The sequence below is a fragment of the Pan paniscus genome, chromosome 23 (genome assembly GCF_029289425.2).
Source record: "Pan paniscus chromosome 23, NHGRI_mPanPan1-v2.0_pri, whole genome shotgun sequence".
Lineage (NCBI taxonomy): Eukaryota > Metazoa > Chordata > Mammalia > Primates > Hominidae > Pan > Pan paniscus.
The window spans coordinates 53923688-53942081 of NC_085927.1; the positions used below are offsets into that span (position 1 = coordinate 53923688).

An 18394-nucleotide genomic window follows, 5' to 3' on the forward strand; every position below is an offset into this window, starting at 1 on the left:
ACTCCTGGGCTCAAGCAGTTCTCCTGCCTCGGTTTCCCAAAGTGCAGGGACTACAGATATGAGCCACTGCGCCTGGCCCCAACACCCTTACTGTGGCTTTCTCTGAAGGGCAAGGCTGGGTCAACAGGCCTAGGCCTGGCTTGTTGGAATCATTTCACTGGGCCTTGGGGTGCAGGAGCTGTCCTGAGTCTTCTCAGTAAGAAGACTCTTCTTCTTCCACACCACGTGGCGTGGCATGGTATGGTGTGGCGTGGCGTGGCATGTCACCAGGGCCAGGGGAGATTAGGGTGAGGATATTGGCTGGGAGTGTAGGAGCCCCGTGAGAGCCCAAGGAAAGAGGTGGCTGGGGACTCTGGGCTCTGGGGCTCAGGCTCTGAGTGGTTTACATTTGAAAGGTGTGCTCACAGAGGGTGGTTTACCATCTCTAGGAATTAGCTCACCCTGGAGGTGCAGTCTCTCCAGAGTCAGCAAGGCCCCAAGATGCCAAGCACCAGAAAATACAGAAAACAGGCCGGGCGCGGTGGCTGACGCCTGTAATCCCAGCACTTTGGAAGGCCAAAGTGGGCGGATCACTTGAGTTCAGGAGTTTGAGATCAGCCTGGCCAACATGGCGAAACCGCGTCTCTCCTAAGAATACAAAAATTTGCCAAGTGTGGCTAGCCTGTAATTCCAGCTACTCTGGAGGCTGAGGCAGGAGAATCGCTTGAACCTGGGATTGGGATGTTGCAGTGAGCCAAGATCGCACCACTGCACTCCAACCTGGGTGACAGAGCGAGACATCTCAAAGTAAAAAAAAAAAAAAGAAAAAAAGAAAATGCAAAACACAATTAATATGCTTCTTCCCTTTGGGCCGGCCAGAGCTGCCCGCGGCCTGGGCTTGCAGGGTGAGCCCTGCCAAGTGGCCCAGGCCCCTGCGCTCACTGCCTGATGTAATGGGTAACAGCCAAGACACATTTTCCTTAAAGTGTGTTTTGGGATCCAGCTGATCTGGAAGGCGATTATGGAACATTCCGCCTATTTCCAAACCCTGGTTCAAAGGGAAGTCCCGGTTCATCCCTTGTTTGTGGTTTCTGTGACGAGGCCAGGCCAGCAAGAGCTTATGGAGAAGAAACGCTGATGCAAGTTCAGCCGCCAACCGACCCAAAGCAAGAGCTGGTGATGCTGCCTGAGGTTGCACTAGCGTCCACGGGGCTTTCTCTCCCTCCGCTTAGAAGAGAGTGGCCCTGCCAGGCTCGGTGGCTCAGGCCTGTAATCTCGGCACTTTGTGAGGCTGTGGCGGGTGGATCACCTGAGGTCAGGAGTTCGAGACCAGCCTGGCCAACATGGCAAAACCCTGTCTCTACTAAAAAATACAAAAATTGGCTGGGTGTGGTGGCAAACACCTGAAATCCCTGCTACCTGGGAGGCTAAGGCAGGAGAATCGCTTGAATCCAGGAGGCGGAGGTTGCAATGAGCCAAGGTTGCACCACTGCGCTCCAGCCTGGGCAACAAGAATGAAACTCCATCTCATAAAATAATAAAATAAAATAATTAACCAGGCATGGTGGCACACGCCTATAGTCCCAGCTACTCAGGAGGCTGAGGTGGGAGGATTGCCTGAGTCTGAAGAAGTTGAGGCTACAGTGAGCCAAGATCACACCACTGCACTCTAGCCTGGGCAACAGAGTGAGACCTTGTCTCAAAAAATAATAATAATTGAACTCACTCACTGAATATTTGCACAGCACCTGATTCTTTCTGAAGTCCTCTTTGTATATTTCATATCCTTTGGGCTCATAAATGTCATCATTGTAGCGAATATTGGGGGTCGACTGTGAATGCTTCTACTCCTCAGTCCCTTCAGTGACCCTGTGAGGTGGGTTGTATCATTATCCCCATTGTACAGATGGGGAAGCTGAGGCACAGATCTAAGATCACAGAGATCACTAGTAAGTGCCAAAGTCTTGAACCCCGGGCATTGTGCCCCCAGAGCTAGGCTCCTCCCCCTGCTCTAGACCCTCTCAGTGAAGATGGTGGCCCTCATCAGAGGTGAGTAGGACAGGTCCCTGTCCTTGGGCACGTTTTATTGCAGCTGGCTGTGATGCACAAGGTGGGGAGGGCGGGGGCTCGGTTCCCACAAAACACTGGCACAGAGATACCACCCTGGCCTCTGGGCACTGCTTCTCCTCTGACTGAAGTGGAGAGAAACCTGATCCAGGCCCACCTAGCCTGTGTGGACCCAGACCTGCTGAAGATTCTGAGCCCATGTCTGACCCCCCGGCACCCCCTGGACGGGGCAGCGCTTGCTGTACCCACTGTGGTGTCCCGGGACTGTGGGCTCCTCGAGGGGTCCTGCCTCAGTCTTGGAGCCACCGAGAGGAGCATGGCACAGTTTAGCGACCACTAAAGTCACACAGCTCAGAGATGGCATGGCGGCTGGTGTCTGCTCTCAGCTTCCTTTTAGGAAAAACAAGGAGCCTCTCACAGCCCTTTTCTTCTCTCCCAGAGTCCCTGGAGTCCTGTTTCTCAATGCAGGATGTCAGAAAGTCCCAGGGCACTTGGCAGTGAGGGTTCCTGGCCACCCGAAGACCTACCAAATGGGAGTGTGCGGGCCCAGGCCCCTCTGCTTTAAACATGCCTGCAGTGACTCCGGGGCCCACTGAGGTTTGGGAATTGCTCCCCTCTAGGCCGCGTGAGCAGCCTGTAGCAGACTGAGGGCCATGATGTGCAGTGGCCTGCAGGGGCTTCATGTCCAGGGTCCCCGGTCAAGGCTAGCAGGTCGTGAATGCTGACAGGCAGCAAGGGCTGACTGTGAGCTCTGGAGCCCCCAGATACAGAGGTGTTTCTCATCTGGAGCAAGCGCCTGCTCTGAATCAGGCCCCTGCCCCGTGAGACGCAGCTGCTCCCTGGTCTGTGCAGAGCCTCTGATTCTGGCCCACTGTCACCCTCACCAGGTGGCCAGGAGATCCCGGCGGGATCTGCAGACACGGACACACTGCCACACACAGCTGCCTGCCTGGGGCCTGCCGTCCACCCTCTCAGGCCCACTGTTCCCCTCTAGGCGGGGTCAGGAATGAAAGCTACCCCACGGGGACAGTTAAAGACCGGAGATGCCTCTGAGAAAGTGTTTGGTAACAGTAAGCCTCGAAACGGCATCTCTGTCCTCCACCTTTCACAGTCTCTGGGTCAGACGCCCCATTCCTCTCAGTGGTCCCGCCGACTGAGGCAGGACCCCTCAAGAAGCACGCAGTCCTGGGACATCCGAGCCACCATGGCATGCTGCCCAGTCCGGGGTCAGACGCGGGCTCAGAGCCTTCAGGAGGGAGCAGCGAGTTCCCTGTGGGGGCCACATGAGCTGGGCGGGCCCGAATCTTGCTTCTCCTCAGTTCAGCGAGAGCAAGGTGTGGGGACATGCTAGATAGGGCAATGCTGAGATTTTTAGTGTGGGTTGAAGGGGATGTTTCCAGAAACGGGCTCTCTGAAGGCTGGGATTGGGTAGTGACCTGCTCACTCTCCGTCCTGCACCCCCTCCCATACACGTGTGGACTCACGGCCTGGCCCTGCTCCTTGCCCGCCTGAGATGGGTGGTCCAGAAGGGGTCTCAGACATGGGTCACACAGGCACACAAAGTCCTCTTTGGGGCTGGAGAGCTTGGAAGATTTGGCATTCGGGCTCAAGGATCTCAGCTGGGGAGCTGAGGTCTGAAGGGTGAAGGAAACATGGGCCAGGGAGAGAGTGTCGGACAGCGGGAGCAGGTGCCAAGGCTCAGGGCAGGTGGCAGCAAGGCTTCAAGGAGTGAGGGAAGGCCGGATGGGCTGGAGCAGATTGCATCAGGAGGGCAGGAAATGAGGCGGGAGAGGGGCCTTGGAGGCCACATGGAGGACGCCGGCCTTGATCCCAGCAGGAGTGGGAGGCTGCGGAGGCCTCTGCAGAGATATCATCAGGACTCCCGAGAACTCCCTGCACATTACCTGGAGTGTCCTTCTCAGGCATCAGATCTGTATGACTTCAAAATTAGTTTCTCCATGTTGTCAGAGTTTACACTCTGCTGCCGGGAAGTTGCATCACATCCGTGTCAGCAGCAAAGTTTCACTCAAAGCCATTTTCTTTCTTCCTTTTGTATTTTATTTTATTTTATTATTTTATTTATTTTTAAAAATAGAGACAGGGATTTCACTATGTAGCCCAGGTTGGTCTGGAACTCCTGGGCTCAAGCAATCCTCCCGCCTCAGCCTCCCAAAGTGCTGGGATTGTAGGCATGAGCCACTTACGCTCAGCTTCAAAGCTGTTTTCATTCTGACCGACATGGTCAGTGTCCCCAGCCCCATGGGAGCCTGTCTGGGCTCTGGGACCCTGGTCTCTACTGTGTCCTGGCCGTCTCCACTTGCATGTCCTGGGGGTAACTGGCTTCTGCCTGGAGCCCCTCTTGTGCCTTTTTTCCTCTTTAAGAGAGAGGTGTGGTATAGAGCCTCCCGGTGAGTGGAACCTGGGCCCCACCCGACCCATGCTCTGTGCAGGTCCCGGAGCTGGACAGTGTGGCAGCCTGAGACCCCCTTGCCCTTCCCTGTGTGTGTTCAGAGGTGCTCGGCGCCTGCTGGCTTCTGTGTGGTGCTGGGCATTTCTGCTGTGAAGCACGCCTAGCCTTTGTGGGTGCCCCCTCCGCAGTCCCGCCTCCCCACTGTCTCCACGGCACTGTCCTCCATGACGGGCTCGGCTGGCTGCCTGATGTCTGTGGGATCCAGGCTGAAACGTGGAGGGAAAGCAAACAGGTAGAGAAATAGAAAGAGGATGAGGATGAGCACATTTTGCTGTTACACATCATCCCCCCCCCCACCTTTTTTTTTGCTATTTATCTCTCAATATTTTTTCTGCATGTTATTTTACATACAACATTGCATATTGATTCTTTTCCACGGAATGTACCAAACATTTTCCATTTCATTATAACCATCCAAACTCTTCAAATGTATTTATAAATAGTGGCCACAGGGAACTACCTGGTGCCTGAAGCTTTCCCACATACCAGATTCCGGCCAGGGGAGGCATCTCATGCCCTGTGAATGCTGCTCTCTCCTTATTTCTCCTGAAAAATGGAAATGGTTTGGACCAGCTGCTGGCGGAGTCTGGGAGGAGCGAGGCCGGGCAGAATGATGAGTTTGACTTCATCCCTTTCCAGAAGAGGGGAAGGCGGGAGGAGGCCCCATCCACCTTCCAGAAGGCGGTTCCTTGCAGTCACCCTCCCCTAGTGCTGGGTTCTCTGCTTCTCCATTTGTCAGAGATGAGTTGGCCTCCCCCTGGTTCCCCGTGTCCCTGCCACCCCCACAATCGCTGACCGTGACTTCCTTTTGTCCCTGGCAGAGGAGAACGAGGAGCGCACGATGATTGACCCCACTTCCAAGGAAGACCCCAAGTTCAAGGAACTGGTCAAGGTAAGGAGCTCCGTCTTGGTTGGAATCTTCCTCTTAGGGCAAGGACTTGGCTTTGGGGTTCAAGGCTTTCATGGACAAAGGGAGCTAAACCCGGGGCTCCTGAAAGGGATGTTGGTGCTGCATGAGAAGGTGGGCAGACATGTTGGCAGAGGAGGATGGCAGGGAGGATCCAGCCCGAAGTGCCAAGCGCCTCCCACGTGCCCTGCTCGGCTGGGGCTTTAACGACCAGTCTTGTGAACTCTTTGCTGGACAGAGCTCGGCAGGAGGGGATTTTAGGATTAGGAATGAGTGCTGGCGTGAGCTAGTGTAGTACCTTACAGATGGAGTTGGAACTCCGTCTGGAGCCTGGTGGGGTCTAGATTCAGATTTAACCCTGAAAAGCAGGAAGGGTCACCCTGGCCACTCCTGGCCAGGAGCCATCTGATGCCGATGCCTGCGCTGACTGGACAGTCAGTTTCCACCACGTCTGGAGGCGTGAATCCCAGCTGGGCGAGGAACCTGGCTGCCCCGCTCCCAGAAGTCAGGGAACAGTGAGGGAAGGGGCCCATGGTGCTGGCCTTCTTGGGCAGCAGCTGTCGTTCTCCAGCGTGGCTCCTGCTCACCGTGAGGCAGTGCTTGTGTGGGTCCAAGGACAGATCGCAGTTTTGGTTGCTCTGATCGAAACCACGGTAGGGCTTGAGAGAGAATCCCCTGAAGAGGAGAGGCTGTGGGCTCTGCCTGACCTTGGTGAACCCAGGGTGGGCTCTTGGGCAGACGGCCGTGGCAGACACTTGGCTTCCATAGCCCACAGCGAGCTTGGGCACCCCGGGATTCTTGAAAATACCGATGGTGACAGTGTCTGCCAGAAACAGACATTTTTCTATTAAAAGTGCTTTTTAAAAAGCTTCTCCACCTTCACCACCACAGTGGACCCGATGCTGGGCTGTACAACTGTGTTTTCATGAGGGCTCATTCAGAATAAGTAAGACGGCTTGCAAGTTATATTCTTTTAAAATCTACATTGAGGCTGGGTGCGGTGGCTCACGCCTGTAATCCCAGCACTTTGGGAGGCCGAGGCGGGCAGATCACGAGGTCAGGAGATCAAGACCATCCTGGCTAACACGGTGAAACCCCGTCTCTACTAAAAATACAAAAAATTAGCCGGGCGAGGTGGCAGGCACCTGTAGTCCCAGCTACTCAAAAGGCTGAGGCAGGAGAACGGCATGAACCCCGGGGGGCGGAGCCTGCAGTGAGCCGAGATCGTGCCACTGCACTCCAACCTGGGCGACAGCGAGGCTCCGTCTCAAAAAAAAATAAAAAATAAAAAAATAAAATAAAATAAAATAAAATCTACATTGAGACCGGGCGCAGTGGCTCATGCCTGTAATCCTAGTACTTTGGGAGGCCAAGGCAGGTGGATCACCTGAGGTGAGGAGTTCGAGACCAGCCTGGTCAACATGGTGAAACCCTGTCTCTACTAAAAATACAAAAAATTTGCCGGGCATGGTGGTGGGTGCCTATAATCCCACCTACTCGGGAGGCTGAGGCAGAATTGCTTGAACCTGAGAGGCAGATGTTGCGGTGAGCCGAGATCTCACCACTGCACTCCAGCCTGGGCACCAAGAGTAAAACTCCATCTCACAGAAAAAAAAAAAAAAGAAATTCCAAATGTCAGTTTTAGGGTCCACCCAAAGATGTTGATTATTAATAATTTAAATTATTTAATTTGTTTTATTTTTTCCCTCTGAATACCCACTTTGTTATTTCAAACAGAAGAATGTTGATGAGGAAAGTCACTGTCTTTTAGCCACGAAAATGTTGTTCTTGGGGGATATTTAAGCAAGGGATGCATGAGAATTGTCAGGCTTCTACAAAGAAACAGACCCAATTGTGTCAATATCTAGAGAGAGAGGTTTGTTATGATATTGGCTCACTTGACTACGGAGGCTGAGAAGTCCCACGACCTGCCATCTGCAAGCTAGAAAGCTGGAGGGCCAGTGGTAGAGATGCCAGCCTGCGTCTGCAGCCCTGAGTACCAGGAACAGGGTGGGAGAAGATCCAGGTGCTGGCACTAGCAGTCCTCGGCAGAGAGAGGTGAATCCCAACTTCCTCCACCTTTTTGTTCTATGGGATCAGATGAGGCCCACCCGCTTTGGGGAGGGCTGTCTGCTTTACTCCATCCACCAATTCAAATGCTCATCTCCTCTGAACACCGTTCCAGACACACCCAGAAACAATGTTTCTTTGGCTATCTGGGCACCCCAGAGCCCAGGCAAGTTGACACAGAAGATGAACCATCCCATGCACCTTTCTAAAGATTTTTTTCTTTGATTTTTGAGCAATGCTTGAGAGTTCACAAACTCCATTCACAGGATTATCTCCTTGAAACAACACCCTGGGGAGCTGTGTCATTCTTGCTTCCATGTGCAGACTCAGAGAGAGGTGAAGGGGCTGGGCGCCATGTGCTCACACCTGAAATCCCGGCACCCTGGGAGGCCAAGGTGGGGGGGATCACTTGAGCCCAGGTGTTCAAGACCAGCCTGGGCAACATGGTGAAACCCTGTCTCTACCAAAAAAAAAAAAAAAAAAAAAATTACCTGGGTGTGGTGGGAGGCACCTGTAATCCTAGCTATTCAGGAGCCTGAGGTGGGAGGATTGCTTGAGCCCCGGAGGTCAAGGGTGCAATGAGCTAAGAGTATGCCTGTGAATAGCCACTGCACTCTAGACTGGGTGACAGAGCAAGACCCTGTCTCAAAAAAAAAAAAAAAAAAAAAAGAAAGACAGGTTTAAGTAACTCCCCACCCCCAGGTGCTGGGGTTAGTGATGTGTCTGGGCTTGAATGGCTCTGTCCATTTGGTGCTGTGTTCACTGAGCCAAGTTGAGTGCGGGGTCCTGTGCTGGGCCCTGGGATTCGGGGATGGGTAAATGACTTCCCTGCTATGCAGGATTTGATTTATGTTCCTCCTGGATGTCTGCAGTGCCACCCACCCCTGCCTTTGCTGCTTTGCTGCCGAAGACCCCCAGGCTGTTTTGGCCTTGGTGGGGCGAGGGCTGGGCTGCTGCATGTCTGCCAGCCCACCGTGGAGGGGCCGCAGTGTCTGTGGCAGCCAGGGCCAAACTGGAGGGACCCATGGAGGCTCCGGCTGCTTCATGTCTTCCAGGTTTCAGATTGAGAAGAAGGCCACATTGAGGGGCATGGGGTGGACTGACTGGGAAAGCTAATTAGCATCCTTTGGGGCAAAGTACAACTATGGGGCAAAATACAACTAAGGACAGGAAGGAGCTGAGGAATAAATGCCTCTCCCCGACTTCCCTGATGTGGGCTTCTGAGACCATGGCTCATGGAGATGGGCCGCATGGCTGATCATCAGCTGGGTTTTCTTCTGAAGCCATAGCCAGCTCATGCACCTGCCTCACCTCCCTTCCCCTCCCTGTTGCTAGTCTAGGGTGCCCTCCCCTCACCCCCAAACCCCTGCCAAAGAAAAGGCATCAGCAGTGAACTTTGTCCTGGCTCTGTTTTGCAGGGAACCTGGGCCAGAATCATGGTCCCCAAAGATGACCATGTGATAATGCCTGGAGCCATTGACTATCATCTTGCATGGCAAAGGGACATGGTGGGTGTAGTTAGTGACCTTGCAATGAGGAGGTCATCCTGGATGATCCAGGTGGGCCCAGTGTGTTCGCTAGTGTCTGTATAAGAGGGACATGGGGAGCTTTGACTGCCCATGAACATGGCAGCTTGACCCTGGAGGCAAGGTGGTAGCTTCTGGCTCTGAAGATGGAAGAAGGGGCCATGCACTAATGGATGCAGGCAGCCTCTGCCTCTAGAAGTGGAAAAGACAAAGAAATGGATTCTCCACTGGAGAACCCAGAAGGAACCCTGGAGCCTCCAGAAGGAACCAGCCCTGCTGACACCTGGATTTTAGCCCAGTGGAACAGATTTTGGACTTTGACCTCTAGGACTGCAAGAGAATCCACTGAGCCGTTGGAAGCCCCTGGATTTGTGTTAATTTGTTACAGCAGCCATAAGCAACTAACACCATCCCGTTCTCCAGGCTGCTGCCTCCAGCTGCAGCTGGCGTGCCCTGGCCACTGGGGCCAGGCAGGGTGGGTTTTGGTACCTGCGGCGGCAGCATCCTTGGCCATTTCCTGGAAGGGCCAGTTGCCAGACACTGAGATGCCTGTTACTGCAACTGTCCCACCAGCCTGGAGCACGTGTTTCTGGAGACAGGCAAATTCTGGAAGGCTCCACCTGCTCTCAGACTGCAGGTTGCGTCTCAAAGCAGGCTGGCAGACATTTTCCACTCTTGATCAATCATTTTCCAAAATAAGCATAGACACAGCAACCCGGAGAGCAGCTTCGGTTTGGCTGTCAGTGGCGTGTTAGTTACTGTAGTGGTGGCACAGAGGCGATATACGTTAAATATTAGTTCTCACTGACTATAGCCTTTTAAACAGAGCAGCGTGTGGGTGGCAGCAGGTGAGTTGGCGATGCTGAGCTTGGGCTGCCCTTGGTTGATTCTTGTTTGTCAGGCATGCAGGGGGCTCTCTGTGAGTCCAGGCATTTTCCCTGTCTGGATTTGCTTGTGTTCATGGGTTTTCAGCACCTCCTTTCTTCTGGTTTGGGAATGAGTCAGGTCCTCACTACACAAGGCCAGAGCAGTATGCGTGTGTGGGTAGGGGTGAGCAGGTGTCATTCCCTGCCTCCCCTCCTCCTTCACTGCCCCAGCCACCCTGACCACCTTGCTGTTCTGAGGACACACTGAGCCAGTGCCCACTGGGCATCAGGTGAAAGGGGACATCCCACAAGCCCACCCTCACTTCTGACACCAATGGCAAGTTCAGGATCTCCAACACTGCCCTGAGGTTTGATCATTTGCTACAGGGACTCCCAGAACCCACTTAAAGCTGTCACCCTCACAGTTACAGTTTCTGATGGTGAAGGGATACACATGAAAATCAGCCGAGGGAAGAGTTGCCCAGGGCAGAGTTGAACGCACCCACACAGCGCCTCCATTGTCCTTTCACCATGGGGTCATAGGCAGCATTACTCTCCCGGTGATGTGGGACAATGTGCATGCAGTATTGCCAGCCGGGGAAGTCGTCTGAGCCTCCGTGTCCAGAGTTTCTGCTGGAGCTCATTTGCATGGGTGTGGCTGACTGTCCACATGGCTCGTCTGTCTCCAGCCCCTCCAGCAGCTGGCTGATAGAGTGCAACCCAAAGCCCCCTCCCTGAATCACATAGTTACTCCCTGGCTGGCCCGAGGGCCCCAGGTAAGCAGAGGTACTTTATCTGGCAGGGCATTTCGGAGCTTAGGAGATCACCTCCCAGGGGCTGAGGTCACAGGCCCAACCTTTCTGTGGGCAAGGTTAGGTTCATTATCACGTACCTGGTCTTTGGACTTTCAAAGGCCCATGCCTGGAGCTGTCTTCAACACTTCTTTCAGTTTTCTCTCAATGCTTCCTCCTTGGAGACGTATTTCCTGCCCCTGTCACTCCATCACTCTCCTCCTAACCCCAGTTACTTTTTCTTTGCTGGGCTTGCTGCTGCCTGGAGTCATTTCCTATTTACTAGTTTGTTTTTGGTCTTTCTCCTCCTCTAGAATGTAATCTTATGCTGTGGGGGACCATGACCATTCTCTTCCCAGCTAAATCCCCAGGGCTGGAGTCGTGCTGCACATGCAGAGCTAATTCATCCTTGATAGATAGTAAGAGAACCGATGGGGGTGTGTGTCAGCAGCACCAACATGAGGTTCACACCAGCGTCTCCCAAGATGGCATGCGGCTTAGAGACAAGACAGATGTGGTTGCTTTTTGTTGTTGTTGTTTTGTGTTGTTGTTTTGAGATAGGGTCTTACTCTATCACTCTATCACCCAGGCTGGAGTGCAGTGGCATGATCTCAGCTTACTGCAACCTCTGCCTCCCAGGCTCAAGTGAGTCTCCTGCCTCAGCCTCCCAAGTAAATGGGATTATAGGTATGCACCATGATGCCCGGCTAATTTTTTGTATTTTTAGTAGAGAGCTGGCTTCACCATGTTGGCCATGCTGGTCTCAAACTCCTGACCTCAAGTGATCTGCCTGTCTTGGCCTCCCAAAGAGCTGGGCTTACAGGCGTGAGCCATTGCATGCCCAGCCAGATGTGTTTTTTTGTTTTTTTTTTTTGCTCTACCCCAAACCTGTGAGATGGCAGGGAGGAGGCTCTGGGAAGAGGGGGTGAGGGTTGGGGTAAACCTGTGGATTGGATGCTGATGTAGGTGGTCCCAGGTGCTCCCTTGGGAGGAGATGGACAGTCCGGATGGTGCAGACAAAACACCTCCATCCACATTACCTGCGTAATTCTCTTTGCTTTCCAGAACATCCTTTGTGTACTGTGGACTGTGATGATCTAATGCTAGTGGATTACATCTAAGTAGGCCTTAGTAGAAGCCACCTCCCAGTGGTTCCTCGGAGGCATTTGGTCCAGAAGCAGATGATTTTAGTGCAAAGCACAGACCGTATGCAGGCCTGAGCAGATCAGGGGACAGACAGATCTGGCTGACATCCTGACCCGCTGGATATGGTGGTGTGGCCATTGCTTGTAGCCACATTGCAGTCTTGAATGTCCCCCTTGGAAATGGGGGACATTTCCAAGGATGCCTGCCTGGTCCTCTAGTTTTCTCTTTCTCTGTTCTCTGTCATCTGCACTTTTTTCCTCTTGTCTTGATTGCTTGTCCTGTCTCCCCTAGTAGATACCCCCTCTGACCTCTGCTGCCTCAGGACTGTTGCTGTATAAAATATTGTGAGCTGCCCTCTGCTCCTGTTTAAAAAAAAAAAAAAAAAAATCCTTAGCTCTGGGTAAGCTAGGCACTGAGAATGAGGCCAGTCATTCAAAACTTGTCTCTGAGCATTGATTATACTCATGTATTATACTGTTAAGGGGTGAAGGTCGGCTCTAGGGTCAGCTTCCTGGATTTAAATCCCAACTCAGATTAAAGTGGGAGAATAATAGCACCAACCTGACAACCTCAAAGTGTCATTTGTAAGAATAATGTTAGATCATACACTTGATCACCCATTAGCAGTGTCAGGGCAGTGCTGGGAACATGAGCATGAACAGGGCAGCCCAGGAGGGAGTTGAATGGACAGATGGGCAATGCCAGTTTGGAAGTGGGTGCATGCATCCGGTGGGTTCAGGAGCCTAGAAGACTTATCCAAAAGTCATCTTTGCTGGTGTTTCTTCCTGTGTATTTTCTCTAACCTTCTCCAGCAGTGACCTGAATTACTTATGGGTGAACACTGAATGCTGCCCAGGCAACTAGAGGTTTATAGATGAGATACTTTAAATTTTTAATGATTCTTAAAAGAGGGAGTGGCTATTCTTATGCTTTCCAGAATGAATAGCCAAGGGAAACCTATACAGTTGCCATGTAAGGAGAAACCTAGACCTGGCCTTAGTCTCTAGGTCCTGGTGCAGATTCTTAGCAGGTAGCGCCTAAAACCTTTGCGATTTCCTGAGTGATAGGAGCGTCTTTTGTTATTCATAATGAGATCTGGGTTTATGCTAATGAGGTGACTTAGGGTGGGGGCTGGCCCCAGAGTAACCAACACAGGATTAGAGGGTTGGGGCTATCAGTCCTACCCACCCCCAGCCTCTGGGTGGGGTGGAGAGGGGCTGGAGAGTGAATCAAATCACCAATAGCCAATGATGTAATCAGTCACACTTACATAATGAATCCTCCGCAAAACCCATCAACAGTGGGGTTCAGAGAGCTTTGGCGCTGGGAAACACACATGGAGGTGCTGGAGGGGGACACGCAGGGAGAGGGCATGGAAGCCCTGCCTCCCTCCCCGAAAACTCTGTCCTGTGCAGTGTTTCTTATTAATTACACTGTCCCTGAGTTCTTTTTTTTTTTTGAGATGGAGTCTCACACTGTCGGCCAGGTTACAGTGCAGTGGTGCAATCTCAGCTCACTGCAACCTCTGCCTCCCGGGTTCAAGCGATTCTCCTGCCTCAGCCTCCCAAGTAGCTGGGATTACAGGCGCCCGCCACTACGCCCAGCTAATTTTTTGTATTTTAGTAGACATGGGGTTTGACCATATTGCCCTGGCTGGTTGCGAACTCCTGAGCTCAGGCAATCTGCCTGCCTCAGCCTCCCAAAGTACTGGGATTACAGGCATGAGCCACTATGCCTGGCCTGCTGTGCTCGAGTTCTAACCTTTATAGTAAGTTGGTAATCCTCAGTAAAATGCTTTTCTGAGCTCTGTGTGTTCTGCCAAATCACTGAACCTGAGGTGAGGGCCCTGATTTGTAATCAGTGGGAAGAGGCTCAAGTAGCCTGGGAGCCCCATCTGCAGCTGGTGTCTGGAATGAAGTCAGTTTGGTGGGACTGAGCCCTCAGCCTGTGGGGTCAACTGTAGCTAGTGTTAGAATCAGACTGAACTCTAGGACACCCCATTGGTATCAGATAATCAGAGAATTGCTGTTGGAATTTTCATGTGCGTCCGTGTGAAGAGGCCACCAAGCAGGCTTTGTGTGAGCAACATGGCTGTTTATTTCACCTGGGTGCATGCGGCTGAGTCCGAAAAGACAGTCAGCGAAGGGAGATAGGGGTGGGGCCATTTTATAGGATTTGGGAAGGTAATGGAAAATTACAGTCAAAGGGGGTTGTTCTCTGGTGGGCAGGGGTGGATCTCACAAAGTACATTCTCAAGGGTGGGGAGAATTACAAAGAACCTTCTTAAGGGTGGGGGAGATTACAAAGTACATTGATCAGTTAGGGTGGGGCAGGAACAAATCACAATGGTGGAATGTCATCAGTTAAGGCTGTTTTTACTTCTTTTGTGGATCTTCAGTTAATTTAGGCCATCTGGATGTATACGTGCAAGTCACAGGGGATGCGATGGCCTGGCCTGGGCTCAGAGGCCTGACAGGAATGACACATTGGGTGTCAGAAAAAAACCGCAGAAAACTCCCTAAGCAGATTGGTTGAAAGCAGGCTGACTGCATGTCATCTGGGGGTGCGTCTCCCCCCAAGAGCAGGTTTCACATCTCATTCCCCGGTTGTTTGGACAAGACCCTTCCTGTCTTTAAGTTCTGTTTTCTTCCTCTCTTTGTCTCTGCAAAGAAAATCAGCTGCATGAAAACGATCCTCTGGGCAGAAATTGGTGCTGTTGGAGCTGCACAGAGGTGCCCTCCCGTGCCCCCTGGCCCCCACCGGGCCGTGTCTCCTCCTGCCTGTTGCAATCAGCCCTCGTCCGACTCTTTTTGGAAGTGATTAAAACATAACTGTCATAGCTCTGGGGGAGACAGGCTGCAGATCCTGATTATAATTCAGAAGGATCTAAAGAAAAAGTAATTTAAAAAAAAAATTCTGGTTAAAGCCAAAGCTCATAAGACGTGTGTGATGGAGTGGTATGCAAGAGCACAATTAATGTATGTCCTAGACATCTGCCCACAGGATTCAGGGCTGGCAAATGAGTGCGTCCCTAAAAATAATGACTAGTGCTATCTTTAAAAAGTCTTTTGTGGCATAGCAGATTAAGATGGATGGCCTGGGAAGTACAGTGGCAGTGTGTGCTGTGGTATCCAGGAATAAGTTGTACCTCCTCGGGGTGGCAGTGGAACTGGGCCGTGAACAGCTTTTGCTTCCCAGAGAGGACTGCCATGGCCTGCTGCGTGGAATTTGATTTTAATCTGTTTGTTATTTTTGGGTTTGGTCTTGGACTGGGTTTGAAATCCAGATGTGACTTTTTTTTTCTTTTTTCAGTTTTCTTTATAGCAGCAATGTTGTATCTTGTGTGTTTCCTAACAAGACTGAGCTCTGAGCAAGGCAGCCTCTGGAACCAAATGTCTGCAGGCCCAGGAGACCTTTCTAGAAAGTTCATAGGCGGTTCTGCAGTTTGAGCCCCTTCTGTGGGTCTGTGCCTGCTTTAGCCGCTGGAGATATGGCATTGAACAAAACACAGGCCCCGCCTGGGAGAAGCTGCCAGGCCAGCTTGGGAGACAGACCTGATAAGTGAAAATGAGATCACGTGGCCTGCATGCTCCGAAGAAGACTAAGGCAGGAAACAGGACTATTTTCTCCCGACTGAATTCTCCTGGTATCCTTGTTAATATCAGTTGACTGTGACTTGAGACTTATCTTGGACGCCCCTTTCTGTTCCGTGGGTCTGTGTCTGCCTTGATGTCAGTCCCACAGTTTCGACGACTGGAGCTTTGTAGTCAGGTGTGAAACAGTGGAGTGTGGGTCCTCCAGTTTTGTTCATCTTTTTCAGATTGTTTTGGCAATCCAGGAGTCCCTTGAATTTACATATGCATTTTATTTTATTTTAATTATTAATATTATTATTTTTTTTTAGATGGAGTCTTGCTCTGTTGCTGGAGTGCAGTGGTGCAATCTCGGCTCACTGCAACCTCTGCCTCCCAGGTTCCAGCGATTCTCCTGCCTCAGCCTCTCGAGTAGCTGGAATTACAGGCATGCACCACCATGCCCAGCTAATTTTTGTATTTTCAGTAGAGACAGGGTTTCACCATGTTGGCCAGGCTGGTCTCAATCTCCTGACCTTAAGTGATCCACCAGCCTCGGCCTCGCAGAGTGCTGGGATTACAGGCGTGAGCCATTGCGCCTGGCCTATATATGCATTTAAGACCTGCTTGTCAAGTTCTTTAGAAGCCATCTGGATAGTGATTAATTTGTAAAAATGATACTTATTATCTTTTTGAACTGCCAAAGTAATATATGCTGCTGAAAACCTGGAAGACAGAAAAATCCAACAGAAGGCAGGGCTAATTTTTTTTTTTCCCATGTATGTCCCTTCAGGCTTCTCTGTGTTTTTCATTTTTCCTACACAAATTTGGAATCATTCCAGAGCTAGTAAGCATCTAGGGCCACATTTGGACTAGTACCTTGGGATAAATTAGAGCTGGAATTGCCAGGTCATATAGTGTGCACAGGGCTAGGGACTGACTTATTTTCCTTTCTGAATGAAGACTCTGAGGTCTAGAGAGGTTAAATGAGTGACTCAAGGTCACACAGCTAAAACTCTGGTGGAGCTGGGTCTTAATGCAGACCCTACATATTCATGCCATGCTGTATTTACACAGGCATGTACACCAGCGGGTCGGGATTTTAGGGGGTGTTTTAAAATTCTGCCTGCAAAACCTTTTTTTTTTTTTTTTTTTTTTTTTTTTGAGACAGGGTCTTGCTCTGTTGCCCAGGCTGGAGTGCAGTGTCACCATCACAGCTCACTGCAGCTTCCTCCCAGGCTCAAGCAATCCTCCTGCCTCAGACCCCTGAGTAGCTGGGACTACAGGTGTGCACTGCCACACCTGGCTAATTTTTAATTTTTTTTGTAGAGATGGGGTCTCATTTTGTTGCCCAGGGTAGTCTCAAACTCCTGGGCTCAAACACTCATCCTGCATCAGCCTCCCAAAGTGCTAGGATTGCAGGTGTGAGCCGCTGCCCCAGGCAAACCCATTTTAAAGCCATGAGCCAAAAATTATAAAAGACATGCAAAATATTATGAGTAGTCACTTATCTAGTATTTGCGGCATCTCTCAGGCTTGGGGCTTTGCTGGGAGCTCTGAGGGGGTGGAAGAGGCTCTGTCACTGGCCTTACCTGGCTGTCAAGGGCTGAGTGTTTGGTGGAGGGAAGAGGTCTGCAGCCTGGGAGGCTGCGGGTCAGAAGGAGGTCAGCCGGGGAGCTGGGAGGATCATGGGGAACCCGTGGTGGAAATCAGCATGGCGAGAGAGTGGAAGCAGGCAGAGGAGGGCTTTGAAGACCAAAAAGGGTAGTTAGGATTGCTGCTCCGTGTGTCTATAAACTTGGTGTTGTGTCTCAAATTTAAATGACACGCTTTGAAAACAAAAAAACAAACAAAAACCAAACCCATAAAATCTCGCTAAGTGGCCAGAGCAGGTTCCTGGGGGTTGGCGCATAGATGCAGCGGTCTGGGTTCTGTGGCTGGGGGAGTTGGCTTGGGGTCTGTGGCTGGGTCAGTCTTCAAGAGCCACCCTGGGTGGCACTCCAGGTCTCTTGGTCTGGGGGGAATGCCCTGACCCGAGCGGTTTCACGGCCCCCCTCCCCCCTCAGCCTGGGGGAGAATCCAGGGTCAGCCCTGTCCCCCTCCCCTGACTCCTGTCACTATCAGTCCCCTGTGCTCAGCTCACTGGCAGGGTTCCTCCTGGCTGTCCCCTCTGCCTCCAGCGCTCTTTCCTCAGGTGTCCACGCAGCTCGTCCTCACCCTTTTCTGTCTCTGCTCAGATGCTGCCTGAGGCTCCCAAAACGGGGTCTCACTCTGTCGCCCAGGGTGGAGTGCAGTGGTGCAATCACAGCTCACTGCATCCTTGACCTCCCAGGTTCAAGCGATCCTCCTGCCAGTGAGCTTGTTACAATTCCTGCACCAACACGGATACATTGTTACTAAGGCCCTGTACCAACACAGATAGATTGTTACTAACTAAGGCCCTACACCAGAACGGATACATTGTACATTGTAACTAAAGCCCTGCACCAACACAGATACATTGTTACTAAGTAAGGCCCTGCACCAACACAGATACATTGTTACTAAGTAAGGCCCTGCACCAACACAGATACATTGTTACTAAGTAAGGCCCTGCACCAACACAGATACATTGTTACTAAGTAAGGCCCTGCACCAACACAGATACATTGTTACTAAGTAAGGCCCTGCACCAACACAGATACATTGTTACTAAGTAAGGCCCTGCACCAACACAGATACATTGTTACTAAGTAAGGCCCTGCACCAACACAGATACATTGTTACTAAGTAAGGCCCTGCACCAACACAGATACATTGTTACTAAGTAAGGCCCTGCACCAACACAGATACATTGTTACTAAGTAAGGCCCTGCACCAACACAGATACATTGTTACTAAGGCCCTGCACCAACACAGATACATTGTTACTAAGGCCCTGCACCAACACAGATACATTGTTACTAAGTAAGGCCCTGCACCAACACAGATACATTGTTACTAAGTAAGGCCCTGCACCAA

General features: G+C 51.5%; 1 protein-coding gene across 8 annotated transcripts in view; it reads left to right on the top strand.

The window, feature by feature from the left end:
* PARVB (parvin beta) overlaps window positions 1–18394 on the top strand; it is a 144795-nt gene that overhangs the window by 70355 nt on the left and 56046 nt on the right. For all 8 annotated transcript variants that reach the window (XM_034948616.3, XM_034948618.3, XM_055105428.2 and 5 more), the window contains one exon: window positions 5338–5408. In XM_034948616.3, coding sequence (XP_034804507.1) covers window positions 5338–5408 — 71 coding nt within the window. The remainder of the gene's footprint in view (window positions 1–5337; window positions 5409–18394) is intronic.